General features: G+C 48.1%; 1 protein-coding gene across 1 annotated transcript; it reads left to right on the forward strand.

Annotated features, from left to right (window-relative positions):
* Positions 1–4,952: 4,952 nt before the first annotated feature.
* On the forward strand, positions 4,953–11,543 carry LOC109701794 (tumor necrosis factor ligand superfamily member 14-like). The gene is made up of 4 exons (XM_020187267.2): positions 4,953–5,331; positions 7,055–7,094; positions 7,317–7,358; positions 8,269–11,543. The coding sequence occupies exons 1-4, from the start codon at positions 5,113–5,115 to the stop codon at positions 8,703–8,705; spliced, it is 738 nt and encodes a 245-aa protein (XP_020042856.2). The 5' UTR covers positions 4,953–5,112; the 3' UTR covers positions 8,706–11,543.
* Positions 11,544–18,796: the final 7,253 nt, after the last annotated feature.

Here is an 18,796-nt window from a genome sequence, read left to right on the forward strand (position 1 = left end):
CTCTTTTTTTCTCCTGTGGTCTGATCCAGAGTGTTAATCTCTGAATGCCTGCATCCTAGAGACCTGATTAAAATAAGTTTAAAAACTGGTTTTCTTAAAAGTAGCATTAGAACAGAGTAACATTTTTCTGCACTGACTGTATAATAAGAACCATCCTCAAGATGTTTACATGTTCATATGTAAAAAGCTTAAGCAGTTTATAACAGGGATTTTTAAAACAAACACTCTGGAGTTTTGTTACCTTGAATATCACATTAACCTTATAACAGCAGTTTAAGAACCATTTTGAAGATGCTTACACATACATACACACACACAAAATAGAGTGCACTTTCAAAAAACACTTTAAATTGTACCCAGAGGGCTATCTGGTAGAATGGTGGATCATGCACCTGTTCTCTTTTAAGTCTCTGTTTGGAACTGAAGTTTTGTTATCCATCCCTTCACCTTGGTTGTGGCTATTTCCCCAGAAAAGGTCAACCTCCCCAGTACTGGAGGTTTCTTGCATTTCACCCAAAGTGCTTTTTCTCTACTTGTGTTGTTCCCATCCTGGTCTATCTGGCGGTGAGAAAACCCAGCAGGTGCTCAACATCCCTAATTTCCAGAGGTGTCTCTCACAGATTTGCCTCGCTCCCTAAAGTGAGAGACAGGGTTTCACCCCAGATAGGGTTACTAGGGTGTCTATTGGGAGGTGATCAGTCTCCCCTTCTGCCTCCTAAAGATAGGCCTAATGTTCGAATCCAGGTTCTTACAGTCTGACAGGCAGGGCTCCCAATCGGTTCCCAAGCCTTCTGAGGTTCGTTTGTGCAATTGAGACTTGCTCTCCTATGCACCAGGAGAGGCAAGTCTCTGCTGAATCAACAGGTCTGCTGGTGCCTGGTGGGATGCTCTCCCAATAAGCCAGGGATGCTGAGTCCCAGCTAGAAGGTGGATGTGTGGGTGGAGCTCTGGCCTGAGGCAGAAGAATGCCAAGATAAGGAGAACCAGAAATAGTGCCAGAACCTTGATGCCTTCACTGAAACCATTGTGGTCCTTGGCTGTCACAACTGACCACACCTCCAGATCCTCCAATAAACCTTCAGTTATATATCACCTTTGTCTGGAAATCTGCAGTTTCTTAACTCTGGCTCTGGCTGCCTTACCTGCAGCTCAGGTCCAAGTGTCTGAATTCTCAATTGTTTCCACTTCCTTCTCTCTTGTGGCTCACCTGCTTCATCACCCAAGCAGCATGTGCCCACCTCACCTGCACCTAGCGTGAAGTGCACCTGCATCCTTGTGGAGTTCTCACTTGCATTCCTCATCTGCATCCTTTGCTGCAGCTCACTTGCAGCCTCACCTGTGTCTTACCAATATTCTCATTTGACTTGCTGTTTCCTCAACTGTTCCCACCTGTGCTCCTCACCTGGCCCATTTTCATCTGTAAGCTTACCTATATCATTTATTTAATTTTTTTTGCTGGAGATGGAACCCAGGGTCTCATGCATGCTAGGCAAGTGCTCTGCACTGAGCTCTATCCCCAGCCCCTAGCTTACCTGTATCTTTACTTTAACATCATTCTTACCTACATTCTCTCCTGCTTTCCACAAGCATCCTCTTCTGCAGGTGCATTTTCTATGCCTCCTCATCCAGGCTCTCCCATGCATCTTTACCTACACTCCTCCATGTAACTCTTCCTGGGTTCTTACCAACATCCACTGGTCTTCCTACCTGCATGGTTATCTTCACCCTCACCTGTCTTCCTGTTAGTAAGTCCATCTGAATCCTTACCTGCCTGTGTTGAAAACACTGTATCTACCTGCACATTTTGTCTCCTCATTTGGCTTCCATCTTACCTGTGACTGCCTTAACACTCTCAGCTATATTTCCACCTGTTTTACTACCTGAAGGCTCTTTTGGAAGTGTATTTTCTCTGTATTCCTTTCTAGGTCCTCACCTATATCTGTCTCTGAATCTCTTTCACCTACATTCACAGCTCCCTATTTACCTTTTTTTTGAGGGGTGGAATTGGGGCTTGCAATACAAGTGCTGTACCACTTGAACCATACCTCCAGTCCCTTTTGCTCTAATTACTTTGGAGATGGGGTCTTGAGAACCATTTGCAGGCTGGCCTCAAACTGGGATCCTTCCAATCTCAGCCTCTCAAGTAGCTGGTGCCTGGCTTTTACCGGTCATTTTACCTGCACTGTCCTCTGCATTGTTCTCTGTGTCTTCACTGGCACCTGAAACCTACTGTCCTGTGCTGCCTCCCCACCCTTCTCCTCACCTGAGAGCCTTTGCACCTCGTTGGCCCCCTCATCCACAGCTCCTATTGGCTCAGTTTCCCATCTTATCTGCCTTCCATGACTCTGCTCCTCCTGACCTCAGCTACTCCCCATTTTGCACCCAAACCTGGAAGGTGTTGGGATGGGGCATAGTGTCTGCGAGCTATACCCTGAGGGGGCAGGCAGGGCAGCGCTTGTGGCTGGAACCATGAGGGAAGGTATGAGTCAGCAGCCAGTTGCAGAGGGAGCACAAGGCTCTGCGGTGACCATGTCACCACTACTGTGGTAGCTGCATCACTAGCCCTGAGTGGGAGCTGCAGCCATGGTGTGGGGGCACTGATGCCAAGTGTCTCTTCTAACTGCACCTCAGATCCCTTCAAATCTGGAGGGCGGCACTGAGGGTGGAATGGGCCACCAGTTCTGGGTGAAGCCATCAGAAACCACTGAGCCCAAAGTTGCTGGGGCACTACACCAGCCTCTCAGACCCCCTAAGTCCAGAAAGCCCCTTTCCCCAACTCAAGAATATAGGGGACATCAAGTCAGTGCCCTTCAGGCAATGCTCCTGGCTTCCTCATTCCTTCCACTTCATCCTGCCTGGGATCCATTCTGCTCGCTGCTCTTAAGGAGGTGGGGGATCTGATCATCTATAATTTCAGGCTGTGACCAGTTGAAAGGGACACCCTCCTTCTCTCCCTCTGTCTTTCTGTTTCTGTCTTTCCATGTTTCTCTCTCTCCATCTTTCTTTCTGTAGCTTCCCCTATCTCTCTCTGTCTCCCTCTGTCTCTTCATCTGTCTCCATGTACATCTGTCTCTCATATTTCTCTGTGTCTCCCTGTCTAACTTTTTCTGTCTCTCTCCCTGTCTGTCTCCATCTTCCTGTCTCTGTCTCTCCCTCTCTCCTCTCTGTGTCAAGGTAGTGGATACAGTCTCTAAAGGCCTCATCACCTATCCTCCAGGGCACAGCTTGGAGGTAGGTTGGCAGGGACTGAGAGGTGGCCCTCAAGGTCAGCACATCAAAACTCAGCAAATGTTTCTCTCAGGAGGAACTGGCTGTCCTCATCAGCTTGCTGAGTAGCTGCCTCTGGGAATGTCCAGCCCTCAGTTCTGGTCCCCAGCAGGAGAAACCCAACATGGCAGTGGTGTCCAGCTCAGGTGTTGACCATCATCTGACCAGGGAGCAGACATTGGGGACAGAGCTGGGGGATGGAGCAGAAGAGGCAGCCCCCACTATGGTCTCTGAATCCCACTCATGTGCCAACATCCTCGAGTGTTTCCAGAGCTGTGTAGAAATGGGGGAAGATCTGGATTTGGTCCACAGACTAACTGGCCATCCCCAGTCATCTTAGTGGGAAACCATTGGGAGATTGTAAGCAGGGCAGTGATGAGGGCTGACACTGTTTAAAAGAACTCACACTGGGACTAGGGTGGCTCAGCAGAGCTCTTGCTTAGCATATGTGAAGTCCTGGGTTCCATCCTTAGCACTGCAAAAAAAAAAGCTCACACTAGCAATTCTTCTCCTATGTACATATCCCAAAATATTAAAAACTAGTACTCAGCCAAATACAAGTGCACACTCAGAGCAGCACCATTCACAATACCCAAAAGGAGGTGACAACTTACGTCCATCAACAGGTCAGTGGATACACACAATGTATTCCAGCAGAGTGAGGGGATAGTGTGTAGCTAGGAAAAGGAAAAAAGCTGGGCGGGGTGTGGTGGCCAATTCCTGTAATCCCAGTTACTTGGGAGGCAGAGACAAGAGGATGAAGGTTTGAGGCCAGCCTGGGTAATGTTAGCAAGCTCCTATCTCAAAAACAAGCCAAATGTTGAGGTGTGAGTCTGTGGTTCCAGCTCCTGAGGAGGCAGAGGTAGGACGGTCAGAGTTCAAAGCCAGTCCAGGCATAGCTGGCATGAGACCCTATGTGAAAAACCAGCTAAAAGCAGAAGAGCTGGGGCGTGACTCAACTGGTAGAGCACCTGCCTAGCAAGCTCAAGACCCTGTGTTTAATCGTCAGTACTACAAAAATACGTGCATGCACACATGCGTGCATCTATATGCATGTGCATGCACTCCTGCACACCTGTGCACACACACGCCTGCGTGCACACACAGAAATGCATGTGCATACATATGTGCATGTGCATGGACATACAGAGCACATGTGTGCAAAGTGCACACGTGTATGTGCGAACCTTCTCATATGCATGCATGTGTGCACACTGCATGTGCATACATGTGCACAGACGTGCTGGTGCATCCCATGTGCAGGTGTGCATGCATAAGGATGTGTGCCTGCACAGTGTATACACACATGCATACAAAGTGCACACGTGCACCTGAGCATGCCACAGGCTGCACATGTGGGACAAGTTCCACCCTCCAAACACACATACTATCTGCTTAATCATCACCCCAGCAGAGTCAGTGGTCCATGGAAGCAGGGACCTGGACTTTCTGTTCACTACCAGGTGTCCTGGGGCCAGGACAGGGCACAGCACACACAAGCTCCTCAGGAAATATTTGGCAATGGAGGGAACAGAGTGGCCGAGCAGGGAACACTGGAGTGTCCCCTCTCCACACCCCACCTGAGTCACATTTTCAGATGCCTCTGGAAAGTGTGACAGACCGCACAGCAAGAGTGAGAGTTAGAAGGGGCAGGGGCCCAGTGGGGGATAGGAAGAAGAGGAGGGCCTGTGGGGGAAGGGGAGGGGCTGAGCCCCATTCTAAAGGTGGCTGCAGCCACGGTTGCCTTTGCACTGTGCAAAGCCCAGCGTGTTGGGCAATTGTGGTTTCCTCTGAGAAACTCAGGAGTGCCTGCCCTGGGCATCTTGGGGCCTCATCTTCTCGGGCATGGAGGAGACAGTCGTGAGGCCCTCAGTGTTTGTGGTGGATGGACAGATGGATGTCCCCTTCAGGAGACTGGAACAAAGCCACAGGAGACAGTGCTGTAGTGCTGCCCGTATCTGCCTGGCTCTCCTGCTACTGCTCATGGGTGCCGGGTTGGCTGTCCAAGGCTGGTTCCTACTGCAGGTATACCAGCATCTGGGGGAGCTGGCCGCACGCCTGCCGGTGAGTGTGGCCTGGGGGCAGCTGAGGGTGAGCAGCTGTGTCACTGTGTGTCCCTGGGTGTCTGTGCATGGGTGTACATGACAGAGAGTATCAAGCTTGAACCTGAGTTTGCTGCTTCCAGCCTAGGGCAAGTTAATGGTCCATGCTAAGCCTCAGTTTTCTCATCTGTAAAATAGGAATGACTTTAAGAGAGGCTACTTCCCCAAGAATCAATTATGATTTGGGGTGTAGGTGTTTGTGTGTGCGGTGCCCAGCAGAGGCTGGCACACAGCCCAGGCTTAGTCAATCAGAAGGGACTTTCCAACATCGCTATTATTTATTATTAGCCATACCCCTGTCACTGTTATTGGCAGTCTTGCTAATCTTCTTTGATTTAAAATTGGGGGAAATTGCTCAGTCTGTTTCCACTTGGCTGTGAATGTGTCTGTCTGTGTGGCATACTTGTGGTCTCCATGTTCAACGCATGACCTTCTGGGTCCTGGGTCTCTGTTCTTTCTCTTTGTATTGGGTCTTGTGCACATGTCCATAGCCACACACCCACGTGGACATATGCTGCTGTCCTGTATACAGATGCCTGCAAACCTGTGTACATGCCTGTCTGCAAGCTGAGTCATTGTCTTTGGATCTCTGAGTGTACATATACAATATGTGCCCAGGTCCCCAAGTCCACGTGTGCCTCCTCAGTGTGTCCATAAAAGCTGTGATCATCCAACCCCGTGTCAAGCCAGGTTGATATCCATGTGTCCAGCCTTGCAGATATCCATGTAATTTTAAGAGAGATTGAGCATCTCTAATAGACAATCTTAAATCCTAAATGCTTTAAAATCTGAGATCTTTTTGAGCACTGACATGATGCTCAAAAAGTTTCAGATTGCTAGGGGCTAGTGGCTTACACCTATAATCCTAGCTACTCAGGAGACAGAGATCAGGAGGATCGTTGTTTGAAGCCAGCCTGGGGAAATAGTTCTTCAGACCCTATCTTGAAAAAAACCCACCACAGAAAAAAGGCTGGCAAAGTGGCTCAAGAGGTAGAGTGCTTGTCTAGCAAGCATGAAGCCCTGAGTTCAAACCCCAGTACCACCCAAAAAAAGTTTAAGGTTTTAGCCAGGTGCTGGTGGCTCACACCTGTATTCCTAGCCACTCTGAAGGCTGAGATCACAAGGATTATAGTTTGAGGCCATCCAAGGAATAGACTATTTCCAAAATAACCAGAACAAAATGAACTGGAGGTGTTCCTCATGTGGGAGAGCACCGGCTTGGTAATGTGAAGCCCTGAGTTCAAATCTCAGTCCCACAAAAAAAAAACAAAGTTGCAGATTTTGGACCATTTTGGGTTTTGGATTTTCTGATGAAGGGTGATCAAGTGATAAAAATCTATATGAATATTCCAAAGCCCCCCAAACAAATCTGAAACATTTCTGGCACCAAACATTTCAGATACTCACCTGAATTACTTATTTAAACATTCTATGCTCCACACACTCTAATACACTCTACCCACATTAATTCATCTGATCCTAGGCTGTTTGTAAATGCATTTACAGAGAAGGAAAGGGGACGATTCAGCAGCTGCTGTGCCATGTGTGCTTGTGTGTGTGCACATGGTCCTGTGTACATGTCTTAGGGTGCTGGCTGTGGCTGTGGGTCTCCCTGTGTCATTGCCATGTGTCTCAATGATGCCTGGGTGTGGCAGGTCCTCACCATGAGTCCTTGTACATTTTAGGACCAAGACTCAGAGCAAGACTGGAAGAAGCTGATGCAAGGTGAGTCAGGGCCTGGTGCCCAGCAAGGACGGGGGTGGTTCCCATGCTGCCCCCCCCATTGCTCAACATGATTTGCAGAATTGGCCCAAGCCCCACAGGTGCCCCCCCCAGTCCTGAGAAGCAGAAGTGTGGGTCACCCCGGAAGTGATGTGGTTGACCTCCAAGAGGCTGACCCTCAACCTTTGCTGCCTTTGCCTCTAACCTCTGACCCTCTCTCCTCAGAGCGGAGATCCCCCAGGTCCAGCCCAGCGGCACACCTGACAGGTGAGGGGGGCCTTGGGTCTGGACATGCACAGAAGGGGTGCGGGGGGTCAGATATGCCTTCATTCACTCACTCAATGTGTATTCCCAGAGTTCCCCGAGCACAGGCTCTGGGGGCTGTGTAATGTCATCCCTCCTGCAACCCTTAGGAGTGCCTCAAACCACGAGTCACACCAAACCTTGTGCATGTTATGCTCTTTCCTATGCTTACCTACCTGTGATAGTTTAACTGATAAGTTAGGCACAGTAAGAGTTTCACAATAACTAACTAGAAAGTACAGCCATATACTGTAATAAAAGCCATTTCAAACATGAATTGTTTGTTTCTGGAATTTTCCATTTACTATCTTTGAATCACAGTTGACCACAGAAAGTGATAAAAGGGCACCTATGTGTTTCTAATTTTATTTATTTATCTTTGATTTGGTTTGGTTTTTGTTTTTTTGAGGCAGGGTTTCACTGTGTATCCCGGGCTGGTCTCAAACTCGAGATCCTCTGCCTCAGCCTCCCGGATACTGGGCTTATGTGGACCAACAAGCCTGGCACACCTCCTATGTGCTTCTGCGTACTGCCATGTAACATATATGAACTTCTTTAGATCCAAAGCAAGTAATATTGACATTTGCATTTTACAGAGACGGAAACTGAGGCACAGAGCTGTTACATGGCTATAGGAGCCAGGGTGTGTTCTGCCTTGATCCCTTGGTTATTCTATTCAAAAATATTGATATTTTTGATATATCACTTAATTGCTCTTTGCCTCAGTTTCCCCCATCTGCAAAGCAAGAGTGAACTCAGTTACTCTTATATACACAACCTAACTCAGAGGCAAAAGGGTATGTGGTAACACAGCCAGACTGGGACGTGTGCTGACCCCAGTTTTCTCTCTCTCTCTCTCTCTTTCTCCCCCCAGGGGCCAATGCCAGCTTGAAGAGCAGTGGGGGCCCTCTGCTGTGGGAGACACAGCTGGGCCTGGCCTTCCTGAGGGGCCTCAGCTATCGCAACGGGGCCCTGGTGACCACCAAGACTGGCTACTATTACGTCTACTCCAAGGTGCAGCTGGGTGGCCTGGGCTGCCCCCAGAGGCTGGCCAATGGCCTTCCCGTCACCCACGGGCTGTACAAGCGAACGCCCCGCTACCCTGAGGAGCTGGAGCTGCTTGTCAGTCGGCGGTCACCCTGTACACAGGCAAACAGCTCCCGCGTGTGGTGGGACAGCAGCTTCCTGGGTGGCGTGGTGCACCTGGAGGCTGGGGAGGAGGTGGTCGTCCATGTTCCAAATGAGCGCCTTGTCCAACTCCACGATGGCACCCGGTCCTATTTTGAGGCTTTCATGGTGTGGTGGAAATAGGGATGAAGGAAGGAATGGGGGGTCTGATTTGCAGAGACCTCAGAGGGACAGAAAATCCCCCAGGGGACAGAAAATCCAGCAAGCAGAGATCTTGAAAGATGACCCCCTTGGTGAACCCCAAACTCAGCAGGTGGAGGACTCAGTGGACATCTAGGGACCAAGATCTCAGCCACCCTGAGATGTTGGAATCCAGCATGCCCTTCCAGAGGATGGATCACAGACCTTTCACAGACAATACTAAAGACAAAGGCCTGGAGACTTGGGGTTCTGTGTGCCCCCAAGTGTGGGGCATAGCTGATTTGCCTGATATTCAGGAAGAAGGGATGAAGGTTGGGTATTTATACTTTCAATGTGGGAGACAGTGGGACTTGGCATTTCAGGGATTTGGACAGGGAAACTGCAACACCACCTCACCATTGTCATAGGGTGGCCAGGGGACATCTCTCACAAAGACCATGTGGAGAACCCAACCTGGCTCCACATACAGTCATTGTGGCATCCTTTGGTTTCACCCACGGACTTGTGTTGGCCAGTTGCCATGGTGTAAATAGTCCCATTATGGCATATTTTTACCAAGAACGTATCTAGAGGCTGACTGTGTCCCACCACTGCTAAGCCCACACATTCTACGTGGCTATGACCTCAGCACTCAGCCCAGTGTGTGTTTTATGACAGGCACTCAGGAAATGCTTCCTGATGAAAAGAAAGGAAAAACAGACCCATGGCAGCATGTGAGAGTGCATCTCATGGTTCCACGATAGAAGTCTTTCTCATTCACGACAGAATCACACATACAAACATATGACATGCCTAGCTGCACACACATAAGACATGGATGACACGGACTGCATCATGAGTGGTCTCACAATGACACTGCATGACAGCCACATGCATACACGACTCACAGACAGCATCACGACACACAGCCACCTACATGTCACTGTCACAGTTAGTAATTCTCAGCACATTGGACTTCCACGCGTCATGTCACTGCCAGACCTGATTACCCACACGACATCACAATCACACACACACACACACACACACACACACACACACACACACAGCCTGAGGTTCCTTCCTGGCCAAGGCTGTCGCACCCTGGGGTTAGAACCAGATCTTGTTGATAGCCTGGGCACTTTGACCAACTGGTCTTGGAAATAAAAATGGCAGGGTCCATTTGGTTCTTAAGGGAAGACATGGGTGAGAGAAAGTAGGATGTGGTGGACAGGACCAGAAAGTCCCATGGGGAAGAGGGACATGGAAAGGGGCAATGGTTGGCAATGGGAGGGTAGAGACTCAGAGAGGCAGAAGGGTGGACATAATGACCCACGAAAGTCATGGCCGTGGAGGAGCCTGAATGAAAGCTGGCCAGACTCCATGCAGGAAACAGACCTGTGCCTGGGTCTTTTGTGCCCCAAATCCATGTGTCCTGAGGGATCAGAGATTCTGTCCTACAAGGGACCTTATGGAATGTTTCCAGAACACAGTGACAGCTGGCTGGAAGCCTGGAGTAAGTGGGAGCATGGGAAGAGTGGGACAGGCAGATAATGATATGCACTGAAATCTCATAGGTATGCAAATGATTGCTATGCAAATTAGCACCATGCAAATGAGCATTGCCCCCTGTGGCTGGAAGGTCTTCATTCCTAGGATCAGAGGTAAATGAATTGTTATTATTGTCACTGTCCTTGTCACAACATACAGGGTTCCTGGGTCTCAAGTCCCCCTGCCACTTACTGGCTAAGTGACCTTAAGCAAGTCCTACCACTTCTCAGTGCCTCAGTTTCCCCATCTGTCAAATGGAAGAAGGGAGACAACAGTCCTAGCTTCCCAGGCTTGGTTGTAAAGATTAAGTCAGATATGCTGAAATAATGGTTTGCTGTTATTTCTGGTATACAGTCAGAGCTCAGTAAGTGTGCAGGTGCCATAGACATTTAGACATAGTAAGTAGGAATAACATGGGGGAGCATATTTTGAGAGGGGGCTCTCTCTGTGTTACCCAGGCTGATCTTGAATGCTTAGGCTCAGCGATCCCCCTGCCTCAGCCTCCCAGGTAACTGGGAAAACATACATGTGCCATTGTCCCCTGCTTACATCTATATGTACACACCTAAGCCCTGGGCAGGAGGCGTGATGCCACCACCCTCAGAGGCTGTCACCTGAGACAGAGAGCCCCCTTCCACCGGGGCTCACAGTGAATCCAGAGATGTTCCAACCTCCTCATGCTAGCTGGGCTGGTGGGAGGTGGAAGGCCCCCAAAGCTCAGTCCCACCACCCCCTGGAGTTTCCTTTGTGCTCATCATGATCTTTCTGTTTCCTCAGCTTTGATGAGGAGACCAAGTGACCAGGAAGATCATGGTTCTAGACCAGGATAGACAAAAGTTAGTGAGACCCCATCTCAACAAAAGCAAGCTGGGTCCACCTGTGATCCCAGCTATGCAGGAGGCATAGATAGGAGGATCGTGGTCCAGGGCAGCCCAGGCCCAGACTCTATCAGGAAAATAACCAGAGCAAAAAGGGCTGGAGGCATGGCTTAGTGGTGGAGCACCTGCCTAGCAAGTGTGAAGCCCTGAGTTCAAACCCCACTAGGAAGGAAAGAAAGAAAGAAAGAACACAATTTATATTTATATCATATAATCTATTGAGTACATGTACCAAAAAAATTAAAAAGACTGGCCACACAGGTCAGTGTACAGCACCAGATGTTTGTCTGTGACCCTGTGGGATCTGGGCTCACTGCCACCACCAGCATTGTCAGCCCAGGAAACAACCAGAATTCAATATTCAAGCATGGTTTCTACTGAATGCATATTGCTTTTGTGCCATGTAGAGAATTATTAGGTCAAATGATGGTAGGTCAGCATCCATCTGTATATAATATCCGAGAGGACCCAAAGATTCAGGAAAGAATTGATATTCCTGGAGGTCAGAAATCCAAAATGCGCCTTAGGTGCGAAGATCAAGGTATAAGCAGAGCTGTGTTTCTTCTGGGGTGGGAGGTTAGGAAAGAATCTGTTTTCCTGATGTTTCTAGCTTTGGGAGTGAGAGGATTGAGATTTCCTCCAAGAGACTTTTTCTGAAGTCCCAGCTCCCCATTCCTGGTTGCAGCCCTGACCACACAGAGCTGAGTGTCTTCTCCATCTGAAGCATCCAACCAGCTCATGCATGGCTGTGTTCAGATCCCACATTCCCAGACAGGGATTCAGGAGAAAGGTTCTGCAGGATTTTTAGGTGGTGCAGAGGTGTCAAGTGGTATAGCAGTTACCTGTAAGGACAAGGCTCTCAGTTCAAACCCCAGTGCTGCCAAAAAATGTTGACAGAGAGAGGAGAAGGAGAAGAAAAAGGAGGAGGAGGAAGAGGGAGAGGCAGAGGAGGAGAAAAGAGGGGACAGATGAGAGAAGAGGAAGAAGGAGGAGGAGGAAAGAAGGAAAAGAAGAAAAAGAAAGGAGGGGAGAGAAGAGAGGAAGAAGGAGGAGAAGAAAGAAGGAGGAGGAGGAGAAGGAAAAGAAGTAAGAGGAGAGGAGAAAAAGAAAAGAAGATGAGAAAAGAGAAGGAGAGAGAGAACTCTGTGGTCTGACACTATAGAAGGCTGTATGAAGATCAGGAAGGGGTGTCCTGCATGTAAAGCTGCAAGATAAGATGGTAAGAGTCACAGGAACATAAACGGCAGAACAGAGTGCAATGTCAGGAAGTCAATCTGTGGTGTCACAATGGGCAACAGGGAAACTCCACTGCTAACCCCGAAGGAGCAGCACTTAGCCAGTGGTGTTGGGAGTTGTCACGTAAATACCCAGCCTCAACCCCAAGGCATGATCTGCAGTCTTCTGGAGGTCTCCAGAGGGAATGAGCCCCAGCTGCCCATGGTGGCCATCTTTCCATGAACACACCCTAGGCTGGCTCCTTCCCTTACCCCATCTTGCATTTGTGTAATCAACTGCAGTGGAAGGATCCAGTAATTCCCAACACCCTGGCATCAATGCCTTTGTATAATATCTTCCCCTTGATTGTGGGTGGAATCTGACTTCTAACCATCAGAAGATGGCAAAGTTGAGATGTCACTCCTGGATTAAGTGACAACATGATATGTGACTCTGCTCTAGCAGACTGGAGTGAGAGGCTACCCTGATGGCCTGAGGAAGCACACTCCCATGAGGTAAACCATCTATTAGAAGTCCACACGGTGAGGACAGACAGGCAGCCTACAGCCTACAGCCAACGGAGCTGAAATCTGCCACCAGCCAGGTGAGGACTTGGAGGAGGACCTCAAGAAGCTGGGCTTCAGAAGGAAATGCCACCCAGCTGTCACCTGGATTGGAGTTCTGTGAGATTCAGGACAGAAGACGAGCTAAACTACACCTGGACTCCTGCCCTGAGGGACTGAGGTCATAACGGATGCATGTTGCTGTAAGTTGCCAGATTTGTGGTAATTTGCTAGCCAGCAATAGTTAACTTACACCACCTCCCCCATAAGTCCCTTGCCCCCAAGTCCTTTTCTCACTCTCTGCTTCTGGGAGAACCTGAACTAGGTCCCAATTGCAGCATCCATGAACCTCGGTCTACAAAGGATGCAACCGGTTTCACTTTCTTGGTTTCATTAATAATGCAACTTGATTTACATTTGAAGGTGCGGGGTGCTGAGGACTTAATATCATCCACTCAGGAGCCATCACCTCTATGCCTGCCTTCCTCAGCTAGAGCGTAGGAAGTGCTGAGTCATTTTGAACCACCTTTCTCAGGTCACATGTCTGTGCAAGTCAATCTGCTCCATTCTCGTCCTTGTCACCCGTCAATAGTGGCAGGTTTCTGCTACCCTGAGCCTTGCTCCCGAAGCTGGTTCTGGCCAAGTTAAGGCACAGGAAGCTCTCTGAGCTGCCTGTGGTTTCGAGTGCCCAGAGATACCATTTAGTCATTTCTTTCTGGGGGACCTGAACCCTCCCCTGTCTCAGTCTTAGAGAGCAAAGTCCAAGTCACTTCTGTCTTTGACTTTCCCTTCAACTCCTCTGGGGGAATTTCCATGTGCCCAGGGCTTGGCAAGGCCCAGGAACTCCCCTCCCCGTTATGGGCTGAATTGTGCACACACACACCCCAAATTCATCCGTGGGATGCTTGATCCCCAGTGTATCAAAATGTGACTGTTTTTTAAGACAGAGTCTTTAATAAGGTCAGTTCAGGTAGAGTGGTGTCATTAGGGTGGCCCCTAATCCAATGTGACTGTGTCCTTATAAGAAGGGGTCAGGACACAGACACACAGAGGGACAGGAGGAAGAAGACAGCCATCCACAAGGCAAAGAGAGAGATCTCAGAAGAAATCCGCCCTCCCAACCCCTTCACCTCAGATTTCTGGACTGTGAGGATATACACTTCAGTTGCTTAAGCCACACAGACTGTGACACTTTGTCATGGAGCCTCTTGAGGAGTGCACTTCCTTACACCTGTGCCCTTTTCACCAGTCCTGGGTGACCTTGTTCCTGGCTCGGGGGTTGGGTGGGGTGAGGCATTGAACATGGGATCCTTATGCAAGAGGGAAGGCAGGAGAGGCAGGGTCACAGTAGGAGCTATGGTAACAGAAGTGGAGACTGCAGCAATGAGATTTCAGAAGGTTCCTAAAGCCAAGGAATGTGGGTGGCCTGCCGAAGTAGGAAAAGGCAAGCAAACAGATTCTTTCTAGGACTTCCAGAAGGAATCAGAGAGCATATTCATTTTTGTTAGGTGAAATTGATTTGGCAGGGTGTGGTGGCTCACACCTGTAATACCAGTACTAGGGAGGCTAAGGAAAGAGGATCAAGAGTTCAAGGACAGCCTGGGTTGTATAATGACACCCTATGACAAAGAAGACCAAAGAAGCTGGGCACAGTGGCTCATGCCTGTAATCCTTTCTACTCAGGAGGCAGAGATTAGGAGGCTTATGGTTCGAGGCCAGCTTGGTCAAAAAAGTTCAGGAAACCTATCTCAAAAGGTGGGTGTGGTGGTACGTACCTGTCATTCTAGCTGCACAGAAGGCATGAGGAGGAGAATACTTGTCCAGGCCAGCCTGGGCATAAACATAAGACCTTATATGAAAAACAACTAAAGCAAAAAGAGCTAGAGGCGTGGCCCAAATGGTAGAGCACCTGCCTAGCAAGCTCAAGGCCCTGAGTTCAGAACTCAGTACTGCAAAGAAAAGACTTGTGTTATTTTAAGGTATTAAGTGCAAGGTATTCTGTTACAATAGCAATAGTGAACTCATCCAGCAGCAATTGGTGACACCACAGTATCCATTACAGCCCATTACTTGTGTCACTTATAATAATCCATTCTCACAAGAATTTACTTTAGGAGACAAATTGATCCCTTCAGAGGGGCAGGGTTCCTATGACCTAATCCCAAGTAATTCTAAGCATGCAAATCCCCATCTCAATCTGCTTCTGGGGAGCCCAGGCTATTTAGTGTGTTCTCTGCTGCCACACAGAGGGCCACAAAACACATAAAAGTGCTGAATAAAGTATGATAAAATACTGTAATATAGAGAAAAGCCTGAAAGGAAGAAAGAATAATCTCTAGATGATAACAGGAAGAGGAAAATTAAAGCCATAGTGACAGTAACTTGTCACTGGAAGGGACCAGGGGGGTTTGCTCCCAAAACTCTGTAGGGCAAAGTAATGGGGAGCTGATGATTTCTAGGGACAGGAATGTGACTCAGATATGTGCAGAGACAGGGGAACTAGAAGGCTGGACGATAAATTTTGTATTAGTCCATTTTCTGCTGCTATAACAAAATGCCTAAAGCTGGGTACTTGCAAAGAAAAGAGGTTTATTCATTCAGCTCTCCTTTCAGGAGACTTAAGAACATGGCACCAGCATCCACTTGGTTCCAGTGAGGGACCCTTGACTGCATCCCAGCATGGCAGTTGACGTCATATCATAGCAAGGGCACATGTGGAAGGGAGAGGTCGCACAATGAGATGGGAAACCAGAGACGGTGTGGTAGCTTTTCATCACTGTAATGAAATACCCAAGATTATGAATTTATAAAGAGAAAGGGTTTATTCTGATGCTGGCTCCAGTCCATGATTGAGAGGCCTCACTATTGTTACCTACAACAAGGCAGCACATCATGTCTGGAGCACATGGTGGAACAAAACTGCTCCCCTCAGGGAGGGACTGGAGTTCCACAAAACCCTTTGTGACCACACTCCCAAATGACCTAAGGACTGCTTCTAGGCTCCACCTCCAAAATGTTCCACTACCTTCCAGTCGTACCCCCCTGGGGACTGAGCCTTTAGCACAAGGGCTTTTGAGGGACATTCAACACCCAAACTATGGCAGATGGGGAGGGGGTCAGGCTTGCTGTTTCTATAACAGCTCATTCTCATGAGGACTGACTCCAGGGACCAGCATTTATCTCCTTCGATAAATGACAGCATGCTCCCAATGACATAACCACCTTCCACAAGGTCCCCCTTTTTAAAGATTCCACCACTCCAATGTTGCCACGAGGGACCAAGCTTCCAGTACATGAATCCTTAGAGGCCATCCTGTAGTCATATCTAAACCACAGCAAGTCCACTGTGGTGAAGGAGAGGTAGAAAAACTCAGTATTTATTATCCATGGTGTTATGACTTAGACAAAGCCAAGTGAACAGATGGATAGATGGATGGGTATAAATAGACTGATGGGAGGGTGGACAGGTGGATGGAGGAGTGGTTGGGTATCTGGATGGGTAGATGGGTGATGGATTGAGGAATAGGGGGATGGAAAATGTATATGGGTAGAAGAATTGTGAATGAAATGTGGACAGATGGACAGGTAGATGGATGGATGGGTGGATGAGTAGATGCACAGATGTATGGATGGATAGATGGATGAATGAATGATGGATTGTGGATGGGTGGGTGGGTGGATGAGTGGATGGATGGATGGATGGATGAATGAATGAATGATGGATTGTGGATGGATGGGTGGATGAGTGGATGAGTGGATGGATGGATGGGTGGATGAGTGGATGGATGGGTGGATGAGTGGATGAATGGATGGATGGATGGATGAATGAATGATGGATTGTGGATGGATGGATGGGTGGATGAGTGGATGGATGGATAGATGGATGGGTGGATGAGTGGATGCACAGATGTATGTATGGAAGGATGGATGAATGAATGATGGATGTGGATGGATGGATGGGTGGATGAGTGTATGAATGGATGGATGAGTGGATGAATGGATGGATGGGTGGATGGGTGGATGAGTGGATGCACAGATGTATGTATGTATGGATGGATGAATGAATGATGGATTGTGGATGGGTGGGTGGATGGATGAGTGGATGAGTGGATGAGTGGATGGATGGATGGGTGGATGAGAGGATGAATGGATAGATGGATGGATGGGTAGATGGATGATGGATAGATGAGTGGATGGATAGATGGATGAGTGGATGAATGAATGATGGATTGTGGATGGATGGATGGGTGGATGAGTGGATGCACAGATGTATGTATGGATGGATAGATGAATGAATGATGGATAGTGGATGGATGGGTGGATGAGTGGATGAGTGGATGGATGGATGGGTGGATGAGTGGATGAATGGATGGATGGATGGTTAGATGGATGATGGATAGATGAGTGGATGGATAGATGGACGAGTGGATGAATGAATGATGGATTGTGGATGGATGGGTGGATGAGTGGATGAGTGGATGGATGGATGGGTGGATGAATGGATGAATGGATGGATGGATGGGTAGATGGATGATGGATAGATGAGTGGATGGATAGATGGATGAGTGGATAAGTGGATGGATGGATGGATGCATGGGAGAATGTATGGATGGACAGATGAGTGGATAGAAGATGAAAAGATAAATATACACATATATTCTAAATCAGCTGTAAACTTAGTGACAGCCTATTTGCAAGAAGTACTAACCCATGTGATGTAGACTTCCATTATAGAGTGCACCTTGATTTTAACTTACAATCTGAGCAACTAAGCTTCAGAGGAGAAAAGGAGGCTCCGAGGTGTGTTCCAGACTCATGTCCACCATAGAGGAAGCAACATAATCCTGAGATGAGAAGTCCCTTGAGGTCCTTTTCTACTCCCCAGGAGGAGGCCAGGGAGGAGGAGACCCCGTGTCTATCCTGAGCCATGAATAGCACACACTCTAGAGGAACGAGACCCTTCACCTTTAGGGTTATCCTGGTTAAGCACAGCCCTTTACTCCATTTCCCAAGTTCATTTAAAAACCAGGTTGAGGTTTTAATTGGAATTCCATTGATCTGTAAATCAAATTGGAGAGTAGTGATGCGTTTAATGGTTGTACTTTTGAATCAGCATACATGAATAACATGAGGGGATTTCATTGTGAGAATTCCATACCCGTGTACAGTGTTCCCTGACTAAATTCACATTATATTCCCATCCCCACTCTCTCTCCTTGCCTCTTTCAGTGTTTGCTGGGTTTCCTAAAGCTGTGGTCATATGTACATTTGCCTCGTGCTTCCATCCTCTTCACGCCTCAGTCTCCTTTCCTTTTCCCTCCCCCACCTGCGGATGCCCCACAGACACCCACCACCCTTCCATGTCCCATCATCGTCATTATCAGTGGTAGCATTTAGATCTTGGTGCCATTAATGGGAGACAGTGTGTAAGCTCAGCTTATCTCACTCAGCACGATGATCTCCATGGTGATCCATTTTCCTGTGAATGATATCACTTCATTTTTCTTTATGGCTAGGTAATACTCCATTATATGTATAATATATATTTATATTTCTATACTATATTTTCTTTATCCATTCATCAGTTGTTGAGCACCTCCACTGATTCTATTTGGCGACTGTGAAGAAAGCTGCCATTAAACATGGGTGTCTGGGCATCTTCCTGTATAATGTTTAATATTTCATTAGCATATATTAGTTGTGTGGGGGGTTTCATTGTGACATTTCCACATGTGTTTACAATGTACCTTGGTTAGGTTCACCCCCCTCCATCTTCCTCCCTTACCCTCCCTCTGAAAACAAATTCAGCCAGTTTCATTTTCTGTTCTCATTCACATATAGAAAGTGCATCCACCATATTCTCCCTCTGTTTACCCTCCCTCCCACT

The sequence above is a fragment of the Castor canadensis genome, chromosome 14, assembly GCF_047511655.1.
Source record: "Castor canadensis chromosome 14, mCasCan1.hap1v2, whole genome shotgun sequence".
In the NCBI taxonomy this organism is placed as follows: domain Eukaryota; kingdom Metazoa; phylum Chordata; class Mammalia; order Rodentia; family Castoridae; genus Castor; species Castor canadensis.

Coding starts and splice junctions, on each gene's coding strand:
- LOC109701794 (XM_020187267.2), top strand. CDS start 5,113: ATGGAGGAGACAGTCGTGAGGCCCTCAGTGTTTGTGGTGGATGGACAG. Junction 5,332..7,054: donor AGCTGGCCGCACGCCTGCCG/GTGAGTGTGGCC, acceptor TGTACATTTTAG/GACCAAGACTCAGAGCAAGA. Junction 7,359..8,268: donor CCCAGCGGCACACCTGACAG/GTGAGGGGGGCC, acceptor TTCTCCCCCCAG/GGGCCAATGCCAGCTTGAAG.